Source organism: Ailuropoda melanoleuca, chromosome X, assembly GCF_002007445.2.
Source record: "Ailuropoda melanoleuca isolate Jingjing chromosome X, ASM200744v2, whole genome shotgun sequence".
Taxonomy (NCBI): Eukaryota; Metazoa; Chordata; class Mammalia; order Carnivora; family Ursidae; genus Ailuropoda; species Ailuropoda melanoleuca.
In genome coordinates, this window is record NC_048238.1 from 414,646 (window position 1) to 428,725 (window position 14,080).

Here is a 14,080-nt window from a genome sequence, read left to right on the forward strand (position 1 = left end):
TGGTGAGAGTGCTGAGATGGGCAGGTGAGAAGAGACAAAGTTCCCTGCCCTGGACAAGTGGAGAAAGTTTCTGTGGTCCAGACTGTCAACCCCACAACCTGCTTCTCTGTCTGTCTCTCTCCTCTGGTCCCCTCGGCCCTCGCTGTGCTGTCTACCTGGAACAGAGTCCAGCTGGGGGCAGGGAAGTGTCTCCAAACCCCACGGGGCACAAGCGGCTCCCCGCAGGGTGGCAGGAGTGGGTGTGGGGGCTCAGCCGGGCTAAGACTGTCAACTGTGGGGCCGTCCGGCGCGCTCACCCCGTGCGCCCGGCGCACCCGGCTCGGGGCGCGAGCCCTAGGCGTTTCCCCGGCCGACCCGCGGCATGCATAATGCATGAGGGGCTATTTGTAATTCTGTGTGATATCTGCGCGCCTCGGCTTTGATTAGAGGGCCGCGGTGACAAAGACCTGTTTGTTAAGTTGGGAGGGCTTCTTCGCCTTTGGCTTTTGAAGTCCGAGAAGGCGGGGGCCTCTGAATCCCCTGCTCCGGCCCCGCTGCACGCAGGGCAGAGCCGCCCGGGCCGCGCGGAGAGGCGCCGGTGCAGAGCTCCCCGAGGAAGGAAGGATGGAGGGCAAGGGGACAGGAGAAGAAATGGGGCGAAGGAGGGAGAAAGTCAGGAGGGCAGGAAGCTGAGAGGGAAAGAAAGGAGGAAGGGAAGGAAGAAAGGAAGGAGGGGAGGGAAAGAGGAAAGGAAAGAAGGAGGGAGGAAAAAAGGAAGGAGGGAGGGAAAGGAAGAAGGGGAGGGGGAAGGGAGAAGGAAGGGAAGGATGGAGGAGGGAAAGAGAGAGGGAAGGAAAGAGGGATGGAAGGAAAGGAGGGAGGAAGGGAGGAAAGAAGGAAGGAAGGCAGAAAAGAAAGAGGAAGTGAGGGAGGAGAGTAAGGAGGGAGGGAAGGGAGGAAGGAGGGAAGGAGGGAGGAGAGGAAGGAGGGAGGGAGGGAAGGAGGGAGGGAGGGTCGCGGGGAAGGAGCTGGTCTGTTCCTCCATCTCCCGTCCGCTCCTCCTCCTCCCTTCTGGCGGTAGGACACCCCCTGCCCCTCCCCAGACCGAGGGTCTCCCGACTGAACCCCGGGTGACTCGCCGCAGGCCCCACGATTTCCGGAGACATCGTTCCCTGTCCCTCCCGCCGGCGGACACGGGCGCGGGGCTCGCTGGACGGAACGCTGGGGACCGCCGAGGGTGCCCCCGATCCTGGGCTCGGATTCACAAACACTCCGAGCAGGGACTGCCTCACGAACATGCCAAACGAGCTCCTCCAAGCCCCACCAGCTCCCCCTCCCCCGCAGCGCGGCCTCGAGCCGGGTCCGGACTCCCGCGGGGGGGAGGGGGAGACGAGGCGAGCTGACAGATAAAAGAGGGAAAGGGGGGAAAAGTCAACTTTATTTGCAGAGGGAAATTTGCAGACAGGATGACAGGCTTGACTTCCGGGATGGTGAACGGATTTCGTGTTGCGGCTCGGAAAGTGGCTCCTCCTCAGCCTTGGAAAGGGGGCGAGGAAAAGCGTGGCACAACCAGAAATATCTCATTCCCCCCCAAATAAATACCCTAGACACCAGGTTCCCTGTACGGCTCTAGAGAAGGCTGCCTCGGTCCGGCCGCGCGGGAGCTGACGCGCGCCCAGAGGACCGCTGCTGACAAACCAGGTCTCCCCGCCAGCCGCAGCTGTCTCCGAGTCCGGACCCCCCGCGCTCCGGACGCACGCTGCCCTCCCTGTCCCCCGCCCTCCGCGGCGCCGGCCCCTCCGAGGTCTGCGCGCCGCTTTGCGCCGCCGCCGCCGCCGAGGTTCCGGCGTCCACGCTCGGGTAGACGCGGGCCCCGGTCCTCCCCCTTTCGGGGTCCTCGAGCTGTTTACCGGTCGCGCCGTGCGCACCCGCTCCAACCGCTCGCTCAGCGGGCAGCGCGGGCGGGTCCGGCCCGTAATCCAACCACATCTCCGAGTTGCAGCCGATTCTCGTCTGTGGATCGCGCGTCACCGTCGCCCGGGGTCCCCTCGGCGTCTCTCCGCAGGGCCGCGCGCGCGGACGCGTTCTGCGGACACAGGTTCCGGGCGCGGGGCTGGCTGTGCTCCTGGCGGTGCCGGCCGGCGAGGACCTCCTCACCATCCGTTAAACTCCTCCTCGAGTTTGGTTTCCGCCAGGCATTGAGGGCATGCGGGTACCTGTTTGGGGCGCTGGCGCCTGCGCCCGCTCGCGCGCGCGCGCTCTCTCTCCCTCTCCTTTCCAAAAATTGGATCTTTACCTCTCCACACCAAGGTGCACAGACGCCAAACAGTGATGAAATGAAAAGAAAGCCAATTGCCGGACTGGAGGTGGGGGAGAGATACCATGTCTGCATGCGCCCGCCGCCGAGCCGGGAGCCGTAATTGCTGCAGACAGACAGCGCTGGGGGTTGGGCGGACGTGGCCGTGTATAAATAGTGAGATCTCAAATTGAAAGGCATAAATAACAGCAGGAGGGATCTACCCTCACACGGACCGTCCTCTCCGCGCGGGGAGGCGTGCGGACCACAGCCCGGCTCCCAGCCAGCCCCGCCGAGCCCCGCGGACCCCGCAGCCCCGCGCAGCCATGGAGGAACTCACGGCTTTTGTATCCAAATCTTTTGACCAGAAAAGCAAGGAGAGCACCGGCGGCGGCAGCGGCGGCGGCGGCGGCAAGAAGGATTCGATCACGTACAGGGAAGTTTTGGAGAGCGGACTGGCGCGCTCCCGGGAGCTGGGGAGCTCGGAATCCAGCCTCCAGGACATTACGGAGGGCAGTGGCCACTGTCCGGTGCATCTGTTTAAGGACCACGTGGACAACGACAAGGACAAACTCAAAGAGTTCGGCACGGGGAGGGCTGCCGAAGGTAAGCTCGCCGCACGCCGCTCCGGGCCCCTCCCGGGGACGGCGTCTCCTCGCCACCGAGCCTGCCGGTCTGCCCCTCGCTCCGCGCGCGGGGAGGCCCCGGGCGCCGCGGCTCGCTCAGAATTCCACCCCAAACTCTGAATTCACAGCCACGCTCGGACGGAAAGGCCCCGGCAACCCATCGCCAGTCTTTGCGTAAGAAAGAAAGGAAACGCGGACACAGGAAGGGAGGCGAGGGGAGCCGAGGATGGGCAGGGGCTGGGGCCCAGCGCTGCGAGAGGACTGGCTTTGCCCCGGGCGTTGGCACCCGGCGTCCCAGCGGGAACTTTCCGGGGTCGGGGTCCATCGGCGATGTGCCTGAAAACCGAGGTCGGCTGTAGGGGCTGCTGGGTGCGTGCCTGGCTGCCGACCGGTCTTTCTCGAGTCTCCTCCCCAGCGCGCACGAGGAGAGATCCACACGCATCTCTCCCAGCGCCCACCTCCTCCCGGCGTCCCGAGCGTTTAAACCCGGCAGGCGTTGAGGACGCATCGGGCGGTGGTCGCCTCTCCCGCTTGCTGAATCCTCTCTGTGCTGTTTCCTCTTAGGGAGAACTTTCCCTTGAACCTCCAGGCTTGATCTGGGCTGACGCGGGCCTCTAAATTAAAACCACTCCCGCTCCCGCAGGTGGCCAGGGTCTGGACCCGAAATGAAGGGCCCCGGGAAGCTCGTGGCGGTGCGCGCGGGCCGTCCAACCCCAGGCTGTCAGAGCATACCCGGCCTTGCTGCGGGCTGGGCCTCCTTCCTTTCCAAAAAGCTCGTCCAGATCACATTGGCCGCGGTTCGCCCTGTTGCTGAATCGGGGGACACGGCAGATTTCTGGGGGCTCTCCCAGCTGGGCAGGGGTAGTCCCAACCCCAGGGATGTCTGAGCAAACAGGACAGCCAGCAGCGGTACACCAGAGGCGTAAAATGGGCTGGATTTCTCAGGGGGCACAGTTTGAAACTGCTCAGAATGTCTATTTTTCATTACAAAGAGGAAATACAGAGCCTTGCCATTCTCCTCCTCGGGGCCTGTTCCACACGTTGTCAGCATGATGGTCCCCCTGCAAGTAGACCCCCCACACACACACACACACCTTCCCTGACCCAGGAAGCCCATGCCTCCTGTTCTTTGGGACCCTACACTTGAGGTCTCCGAGTGGCAGAGTCCTGGGCCATGGCCTTGAAACGGTGCAGATGACCCAGATACCTTTCTGAGGCCTTGACCCGTGGAAGCAGCAAGCTGGCAGAGGCTTACAGATAAGCCCCTAACTTCTGGCCACCCAGGTGGCCTGGGCCAGACCTGTCTTATCTCAGGGTGCCCCCCTCCTCCCGGGCACCGCTGGGCACCCCTGGCTCTGTAATTCATACAGAGTTTGGTTTAATGAAGACGCAGCTGTTGGCCGGGCGCGACTCAGGGCCTACAGGAAAGTTCAGAGGTTGACAGCACCCAGGGCTGACCTCCGTGGCTCCTGACCGGGCTCCCCTAATTCCTTCCTAGAGGTCGGGCCCCTCCTTGTCCCGCCTGCCTCCTTTTGCCCTGCTTGCCAAGGCAGCGGACCCCAGAAAAAGGGAACTCAGGAAGAGAGAAGAGTACAGTCAGGGCCTGTCAAAAAGCAGAGAACAGAACAGGGTTGCCTCCCAGCTGTACCTTTCCGCCCTGGGCTGCGTGTACAGGCCCCTTGCAGGGCTGAACCCCAGTCTGCATTTGTAAGGTGGGAATGAGAGGGCGGTGTGGGAGATCTCGGGGTTCCAGCACAAACCCGGAGGTCTTGGGCTTCTGCACGGCGGTTCCCATGGAGCGAGGGAGCCTGTGGATTTTGCAAAGCCTGCTGTGAGTTCTTAAAGGACTTGGAAGGCCAGCTTCTCAGCTGGGATCAATCCCTAGGGTCAGACTTCAGAGACGGGGNGGGGGGGGGGGGGGGGGGGGGGGGACGCCTCTAGGACAGGATTTACGGCTGGGGAGAAACGGGGTGTTTTTGGAAATGCAGTGCTTTCAGGAGGTGGAAGGGGATTTAAAAATCCCACTTGGGGTTAAGTGTCTTGTGCTCAGGAGTCTTGACGTTCCTCGGGAGGCAGACTCAGGACGGGGCTTCTGGGGTCCAGCTCAGGGATCCCGGTTGGGGGAACAGGGTATCAGGATTACCCCTCTCCCCACAGAGGCTTTGGGGCTTTCCCCCTTTGGTAAGTTTCTGGGTTGAGTTCTGGACCGGCCTTCTTGGCTTCAGGACCCTTCTAGACACCAGGAGACATCTAATTGGGGCCTGGAGATGCTCTGTGCCTGTGCCCAGTGGATTCCACGCTGGAGAGAAAGCAAGGGGAGACGAAGGCGCTGGGAGGTGCACCTCCCGCCTGCCCTTGGCTGGGACACCGACTCTCATTTCTTAAATTTCTGAGCGTGGTGAGGGGCTGCATTTCCTAGAAGCGGGAGGGAGAGGTCTGTGGGTTCGAACTGAAATGTTGAGTTTCATACCCGATGCTCGAGCCCCCGGCCCCCTCCTCCCAGCAAATGCAGATGCTGTCATCCTTTTTGCGGCTAAGAAAGTATCACTGTTGGTGCCCCAGCAGGGAGAGTGCCGCACGGCCTGTGAATGTATGTGAAGCAGAGAGTGAGAGAGTGCAAGCAGAGGGTCCCTGCTCCTGGCGCACCCCCAGACTCCATGCTGTGCACTGGGATAGTTTTGTTCCCAGGGTCTCAAGAAGAGAACCAGGGTGGGGGCCGCGGGCACGCGCTTGGCTCCAGGGCCTCGGGAGGGAGGCTCCGACCCGCCTGGGGCGGCCCCTGTCCGTCTGCGCAGCAGCCGGGGTTCCCGGGCCTGGACCCCAGCCCGGCCTGGGCCCACCCTGCTCCTTCGCAGGACCCCACACTCCAGCCATTCTGCTCAAACTTGTTCGACTTCAAATAATATTTAACAATCCACTCCCGAGTGGAGAGAGACAGAGAGGAGAGAAGGTTAGGCTATGTCAATATGTCAAGAGGCAAAGTGGAAAAATTAAGGAAACCATGGCGAGATGAGGCCAAAAAACACCGCGCCGCCAATGCCCGAGGTGTTACCCAAAAGCGTGTGTTCCCCCTCGAGTCCGCTTTATCGACTGGACGCAGCCGCGCGTCAGGGCGCCTTTGCTGCCGGGGCCCCGTCCTCCGCACGCGCACACTTCGATTGTAGCCGCGTGGCGCAAAACCCTGCACCGTGGGCCTCTTTCTCGGGCGCTCGGCCCCGCGGGCCCTGGCAGGCAGGGGCTGGCAGGGCGCTCCGGGGAGCCCTGCGCCCTCAGCCCTGTGCCCTCGGCCCGCCCGCAGGTATCTACGAGTGCAAGGAGAAGCGTGAGGACGTGAAGTCGGAGGACGAGGACGGCCAGACCAAGCTGAAACAGAGGCGCAGCCGCACCAACTTCACGCTCGAGCAGCTCAACGAGCTGGAGCGGCTCTTCGACGAGACCCACTACCCCGACGCCTTCATGCGCGAGGAGCTCAGCCAGCGCCTGGGGCTCTCGGAGGCGCGTGTGCAGGTAGGAGCGCGCACGCCGGCCCCGACACCCGGTCCTCGCCGTGCCCCGAGCGCGCCAGCTGGGCCCGGGCTGCAGGCCCCTTCCCGGAGCGCGGAGACACTGGGAGAGGACTGGCGCCGGGCCTTTCGGGTGCGGCCCTCGCCTACGGGTCGCACGGTTCGTGCGAAGGGCGAGGGCCCTGGGCCTGAGCGGGCCGTCCTGCGCGTCGAGGTGGTCGGGAATTGGGATGTGTCTTCACCTCTTTCCACTGTTTCTGTTCCCCTCCTCCTCCCTTCCACGGCCCTCAGCCCTCTCCTTCGCACTGCAGGGAGGGGAGGCGAGGGGCGAGGTGGGTGGGGGGAGTTGCGCACTNCCAAGGGAGAAGGAGACAGAGGGAAAGCGTAGGATGGAACCGGGCCGCTGACTGCGCGGGGGGCGCGGGGGGCGCGGGGCGGGGGGCGCGGGCGCATGAATTCATGATGCCCCATCTGGCGAGGCACTGTCTGCGGGGGCCCTGGGCGTGCGCAGCACGTGCGCGGAGGGGACGCTCTGGCGAGCCTTTCCCTGGCATTATGAACGCTAAGTTAAATTTATTAATGCATTTATGGGGGAGGGTGGCAAAGGTTCGCTTCCAACTCGCTTCCTCCGGGGTAGTGCAGACCCCGCCTGGGAGGTCGGGCCTGGAAGCTCCCTGCCCTTTCTAAAGGCTCTGAGCAGGACCGCTGCGCCAGGGAGAGAAGGAAAGGGAGTCAGCATCCCCGGGGCTCTGGGGACCGGTTTTAAATAAATGGAATTAATATTGCCAAGCGGGGGTGGGGGGGTGGCCATGAAAAGCACAGCGCTTTGAAAGCCCGGGTTTCCTGTTGCTTAGATCAACACAAACACCCCTTCCCTCCTCCCCCCCAGCTGACTTTGGAAAACGAAAACACAAACGTGTTTTATAGATAGTGCTTTACGAAATCTTTAATTTGAAAAAAATATATATATTTTTTTTCTTTCGGATCCCGGCCCCCTTCCCTCTTCCCGCGTGTCTGCCGTGACTAATAGGCTTTCTTAGGTGGAAATGCAATATTCTGCAACCAGGTTCCGCTCTCGTCCGCGCAGCTGCAAGGGGGGACCCACGGGCAAGCCTGCAGAGTCGCCCTGGCCGTCCTCTTCCCGGAGGGAGCAGGCCCTGGGGGCATTGGTGGCCCCAGCGAGAGAGGCGGCCGAGGCCAAGGCTGAGGGTGTCTTTTCCCGCCGGCCGCCCTTCTCGGGGAAGATGGATGGGACTGAACCATATAAATTAATGAAAAGATTAAACTTTCGCTGAAGGGGACATCAACTTTTATGTCATCTTCCCGGTGTCTTTCTGCCTGGGATCTGTAATATCTCCCAGGCCTTGATGTACTGTTTCTATAAAAATAAATTACTTCTAATTTAATTGTACACTATTTCTTTCAGCAGTCTATTACGGAATAACACCTTAGCAGGGGGGACGGAGTGGCAGGAAATTGGTTCCTGGGTGCTGGCGGATCTTGAGAAAGCCCTAAAATATAAAGGGGGGGTGGGCGAGGGGGGTGCGGAGACCCGAGTGGCTCTCCATCCAGAGATGAATTAAAATTTGACGACTATAAATAATCCTAAAAACAAACATGGGAATAGAATAGAAGAAATAATTTCCTGTTGGCCATGGGGAAGAGCATCGCAGGGTGACGGGGAGGCAGACGTGCTCGTAAAAATCAATTAGCGAAAACGAATGGGTCATCCCGCCGCACGAGGCCCCGGGGTGGCGGTGGCGGGGGTGTCTGGGGGGCGAGCGCAGGGGGCACGGAGGGACTCCTGTGTTATTCCTGTCTCCGAAGCATTGGGTAATCCTTCCTGGTACAGCCTGTCCCGTGTTGTTAAAGGATAGAGTTTCAATTTCGTGTGGAAATTTGCCGTAAATAAATTGGGGATCCTATGGAAGCTGGTCCTTATTAACCTTTTATTTTTAGTATCGTTGTGGCACGTCGTATCACGCAGCTGTCACGGTTATAATGGAAAGTTATGAGACCACAGTGAAAAGCAGAACGTAATTTAATTACATCAAATATCTCTGGGTTTATGGCGCAGAGCTAAATTAAATGTCATTATTCACTGTCTGTAATGGAAATCAAAAAGAAATCAGATTACACCATTTGTGAAAGAAATCAGGGACTGGCCCTTAATGAAGATATAACCGCTTAACCAATGTACTGTGGTTTACTTAGCATATTCAGGACTAATTGAAATTGATCGTGAATCACCCCAAGACTGATTTATTATCGCTTCACGCACGGGCTAATTCATCACTTTTATTCTTCATAATCGCACTCCCCCCCCCAAGCCGACCCCCACCCCCAACACCCGCGCTGAAAGGAAAGTGAGCTTGGCTTTGCAGATTTCAAGAGGATTCTGCGTTTGAAAAATGCCCTTGGGGGGAAGAGTGCGCGCTGCCTTGGCTCTCCTGGGGACTGGGTCCGACCCCGGGGGAGAGGGAGGAGCCCCAGGACGGGTCCACAGGGGTCCAGTCCCAGCAGGGGGTGGCGGTGGGGGGAGTGGGACCTGGAGGCATGTTGTCCTGGGGAGGAGAGGAGGAAGGTCAGTGCAGGCTTTGCAAATGGAAGGGGAGGTGTGTGGATTTCCACTGGGGTGGAGAAGGGGGGAGGACGATTTGGGGATTACTTTGCAGGGGAACGTGCTTCAAGTTTTCCAAGTTCCCTGTAGCCCAGCGCCATGAGCTTTCGAACCTTCTGGAAAGCCAGTTCCAACAGGCAGGCGGTGGATCCCCCATGGATAGAAAGTGGCCTCTTAAGAGTCTGGGGAGGAAAAGTTAAGGTTTCCGATCCCCCGGGTGTGCTGAGGGTTCCCCCCATGCGCATGGTGGGGGTCAGGGGGGCAGCCCCAGGCCCTGCTTGGAACAGCATGCAGTCAGGGTGCACGGGGCCCAGCTAGCCGGGCAGAGTGGCCCAAGGGAAGGGTTTCTTTGTGCTAATTATTCTGCGTGGTCACTGACCGCCATCGTGGCCATGAGGGTCAGTGACAGCAGCAGGAAACCTTCTGGAGGAGAAAGCATGAGGAAAAATTCCGTGGTGAAAACTATGGAGGGAGGGGCCTCCAGATTTCGCCCGGCACAGCCCGAGGGCCCCGGTGTCCAAGGACCAGAGCTGTCTGGAGGAGAGGAGGAGCCCCAGAGTGTGGGGAGCAAGGACCAGGCTTTTGGGAGGAATCCTGTGCATCCAAATTTTGACATCAGACCTGTGCATCCAGCTGAATGGGCAAGGGTCCCATTGATAACCTTTCTCCAAGAATTAGATTTTTTTTTTTGAGAGACTGCTGCCCGAAGTTATGGGTGTGCCCCGGTCTTTATGAATCCAGGACGTTCATGACTCTTTAGTATGAACCGGGACCCTCCAGGCTTGCAAGGAGGGCATGGAACTTTCTGGACTCAGGATGTCCCGAGTTTGACTGGGGAAGGAGCCCCATTTGAAGCTACTTATCCTCCCGTGCGCCCCCTTCCTTGGCGGCTAAGTTTCGGGAGGAGGAAGGTCAGGCTCTGGCAGGGGCTGGCAGAGTGCAGGAGGGGAAGGCCCACACTGATCATGGAAAGTTCTCGAATCTGCCCTGCTATGGCAGCACGCACTCCTTCACTCGAGGTGGACGGCGGAGGCTCTTGACCTTGGGGACCAGGCAGGGCCCAGACGTGGGTTTGGGAGTTCTCAGCTCTAGGTCGCCAGGTAGGACAGGGCTGCGTTGGGGAGAGAAGGGCGTGCGTGGGCGAGGGGCTCTACTCCGTCCCCAGTCGCACCGGCCGCTGCACCCCGGCGCTCTGGGCCCCGTGCGCGCCCGCGCCGCGTCCACGGTCGTGGGGGCAGGAAGCTCCAGCCTCAGAGGCCCGCAGGCTCACCGGGCTGCGCGCCTCTGTCTGCTCTGTTCTCAGGTTTGGTTCCAGAACCGGAGAGCCAAGTGTCGGAAGCAGGAGAACCAGATGCATAAAGGTGCGTGGTGCGGGGGCTGGCAGTGCAGCTGGGGAGCGCGCGCAGAGGCCGCCGGGGTGCGCAGAGGACCCCGGCCGCCCTCATGGCTGCTTTCTTCCCTTGCAGGCGTTATCCTGGGCACCGCCAGCCACCTGGACGCCTGCAGGGTGGCGCCCTACGTCAACATGGGCGCCCTGCGAATGCCTTTCCAACAGGTAGCCCGTTTTTCTTCCTTCTGAGCCGCGCGGGGGCCCGCCACCTCCCCGCCTCCCTGGCGTCCTGCCTCCCCCGGCTGCGCCCGCCCCCACGGAAGAAAGGCTGCCGCCTTTACAAGGGGGCATTTATAGACCCGTTGGCACGTATTAAAATCACGCTGTAAAACTCCAAGACTCACCTTTGGGAGGGCCAGGATATAAACCCAAGCACGATTTTACAAAAATCGGAGTGGAAAAAAAAAAAAATCCCACCCACCCAGGCTGCCTGGCCGGGGGTGGAGGGGCGGGGATGCTGGCACTTGGGTGTGAGGCCCTGCGTGTACACAGGGCCCCCTGCTCGCCTGCCCCGTGGCCTCAAGTGGAGGTGTCTGCATCCCCGCTATAGCTGGACCTCGCTCCCCACCTCAGAGCTGGGGTCATGGGGCTCAGGCTCTCAGGATCCCAGTGTGCAAGAGCTGCTCTGCGCGGACCTGGGGTGGCTAGGGTGTGGAAGGCCCCAGGGGCTGCACTCCGCTTGGGGCCAGCTACTGGCAGAGGGTGGAAAGTGCGTGCGGGAGACGCGAGCCCCCAGGTGAGAGCGCAGAGCACTCTCGCTCCCTGCCTCGACCCTGGGCAGGACCTGGGGTGCGCCAAGTTGGGGGGTGTGGAGCGCAGACGCTGGGGGGAGCAGGGGTGCTCTGGGTGGAAGGGAGGCGTGGCCACCACCGCACTGAGCTGTTTTGCACCAAGGACCAGGCCTGGGTTTATATTTGGACCCGTGTTTGCTAGGGGCCTCTGCGGGCCAGCTAGGGCGTGGGTGGTGGTGGTGGTTGGAGGGGGGTGTCAAGAAATAGACACCTGAGACTTAGAGCGGGTGCTCAAGCCTTGTGCTCCCGGACTCAAGGTGCCCAAAGCAGTAAGGGCGCGCAGGTGCGCGGGGTCCCTCTCTTTTGGCCTCGCCCACTCCGCGCCTGGGCCCATTTCTGCCCCTGCTCCACTCCTTCCTCAGGGCGGGGCGGACTCTCCGCGTCGCAGTACTGCAGCCCCGACTTGGGGTCAGCCATGGGGCCCTGCTGAAATTAGGCCTTTGGAGCACAGACATTTGGCCACACTCCTCATGCATTCAGAGACGCCCCTGGGAGGGTGCGATAGTGTTCTCAGAGGAGTACAGAGCCTGACTCCGGACACGTCACAAGTTCAGGGAAATTGAGGCTTTCGTGAGGAGGGGATGCTGGCGAGGAAAGGGGTGCGGGCGCCACAAGGGCGGGTGGGTCTGTTCAGACTCTCCAGCTCTCCCTGTGCAAAGCAGCCAGTGGCCCCTGCGTTCACGGGTGTCCAGAGGGCTGTTCCGACTCCCCTGCCTGGTGGAGGATGGGTGGTGGTCCCCGGGGTGCGGAAAGGGGGGGCGGGAAAGCCCGGTTCCGCAGCCGTCCTAACTGTGCCAAGTCTGCCCTCCCAGGTCCAGGCGCAGCTGCAGCTGGAAGGCGTGGCGCACGCGCACCCGCACCTGCATCCGCACCTGGCCGCGCACGCGCCCTACCTGATGTTCCCACCGCCGCCCTTCGGGCTGCCCATAGCATCGCTGGCCGAGTCGGCCTCGGCCGCTGCTGTCGTGGCCGCCGCCGCCAAAAGCAACAGCAAAAACTCCAGCATCGCCGACCTGCGGCTCAAGGCGCGCAAGCACGCCGAGGCCTTGGGGCTCTGACCCGCCGCCCGCCCCGCGCCCAGCCCCGGCCCCATGACCTCGCCCGCGCTGCGTCCTGCACTCGACCCCTCCGCGCCCCCCGACGGCCGCACGGACGCCCTGCAGCGAGGGCGCCGGCCCTGGCGCAGCGGCCTCCCTGCCTGGGGCAGTCCGGGGGCCCACCCCTGGCCCAGGGAGGGGGCTTCCGGGACCTCACGACCCTGCCAGACCCTCGCAGAGACTGTGCGGAAGAGAGTAGGTGACGGTCAGACCAGCCAACCCAGCCCCCGGCCTCGCAGTCTGTGCGTCCTGGGACCCTGGGCCACGGGGAGCCCTGCGCGTCCTTCTCTGCTGCCGGCGTTCCTACCCTGTGCATGCGGCCTCCTACACACCTTTGGAAGATCACAGCGTCGATTAAACGAAAAGATCTGGGGCTGGTCTCCGCCGAAGATGCCAATGCTTGGTTGCCAACAGTTTTACTCACTGCATTCCTTGCATTCGTCTGGGGAGGCGGTGCAGGACGGGTATGGATTGCAACGTGGACTTGCGCCTGCCAGGCTAGGGGCCTGCGCTCTGCAGCAATAAGGAAAGGCATCTGCCGACCTCCGACCTCGGGAACAAGGTGGGGTGGGGGTGGGGGAGACCCGAATCTCCCACGTTGTTGTCACCGTACTGTTTGGGGACCTGAATCACGAGCACCCTTTTCATGCACACGTTTGGCCCCAAAGCACCGAGTTTAGGATTCCTCGTGCCATACAGCAGACGACTTTATAACTTTTCCAGTATTTGATTCCCGAATTGACTTTTGTTTGTTTGTTTGTTTTTTGGCTGTTTCACAGAATTCAGACGCAAATAACGTGCATAGAGACACAGGGGCGCGTGGTTTTAAGGTATAATACTGATGCAGCATTAATTTTAGTGAAATGCAATTAAGTTCAGTAAAGTGCAATACTGTAAATGTTATAGATTTAAAAGAAAAAAAATAGCCGTGCACTCTTGACCCTGTCGGCTTCGGACTTCTAAGGGCATTACTTCCTCCTGCATGCTGCGGGCCTGGCCGGCTGGGGCCCATTGCCGAAATGATGGGGGAGGTGGTGGTGGTGAGGCAGTGTGGTCTGGATCTGAAGGAATTGAGGTGTGTGGTACGTGATAAAGCAGGACCTGGGGAGGGGGGGGGTGCCAGGATGTGAGGCCGATGGCTGAGCTGTTTCTGCAAAGAGAAGAGGCTGAGACGGGTCCTCTAGGCAGTGAGTTTTAAGATCACGTTTTGTGGCGGTGGTAGTCTGGTCCAGGTTTGAGCTCTTCTTTCTCCCTGCGTCCCCACCCCCTCTCCCCGGCCCCCACCGACTGAGAAAGCACCAAATAGCGATTCATTGTATGGAGTGGGAAACGCACTTGAAACGACGGAACCAAAGCGTTAGGGTCCCCGGTGAGGCCCCTGAGTTGTGGGCAATGGGCTTTGCACGTACTGTATGGGACCTGGGGGGCGGGGGGCGAGCGCAGGGCTGGGCTGGTCTACCTCCAAGATACGCCCGCCCCCGCCCGTGTTTTTGCCTTAGTCACCGAGGCCTGCCGGGCGGAGTCCGTCCTCGCTCCCGCCAGCTCCTCTCTGGCCACCCCCTGGCGTTTCCCGAACATTACTCCTTCACTCTCCTTCCAAACGCCGTTTTGATCTTTCCAGATTTGGCGTTGGCGATTTTCTTCCCTTATCCCCGAACTTTGGTATGTTTTTCCAGGGAAAAAAATAATTTTTTTCCCCTTCCCTGTAAGGGAACATTTTCTACCTTTTCACGGAGCTGAATGGTGGATACATTTGGACATGTCTCATTTGTGTCATC

General features: G+C 60.8%; 1 protein-coding gene across 1 annotated transcript; it reads left to right on the forward strand.

Annotated features, from left to right (window-relative positions):
• Nucleotides 1–1,527: 1,527 nt before the first annotated feature.
• Nucleotides 1,528–13,641, forward strand: SHOX (short stature homeobox). Its single transcript, XM_011236678.2, has 5 exons — nucleotides 1,528–2,881; nucleotides 6,200–6,408; nucleotides 10,328–10,385; nucleotides 10,491–10,579; nucleotides 12,018–13,641. The coding sequence occupies exons 1-5, from the start codon at nucleotides 2,602–2,604 to the stop codon at nucleotides 12,261–12,263; spliced, it is 882 nt and encodes a 293-aa protein (XP_011234980.2). The 5' UTR covers nucleotides 1,528–2,601; the 3' UTR covers nucleotides 12,264–13,641.
• Nucleotides 13,642–14,080: the final 439 nt, after the last annotated feature.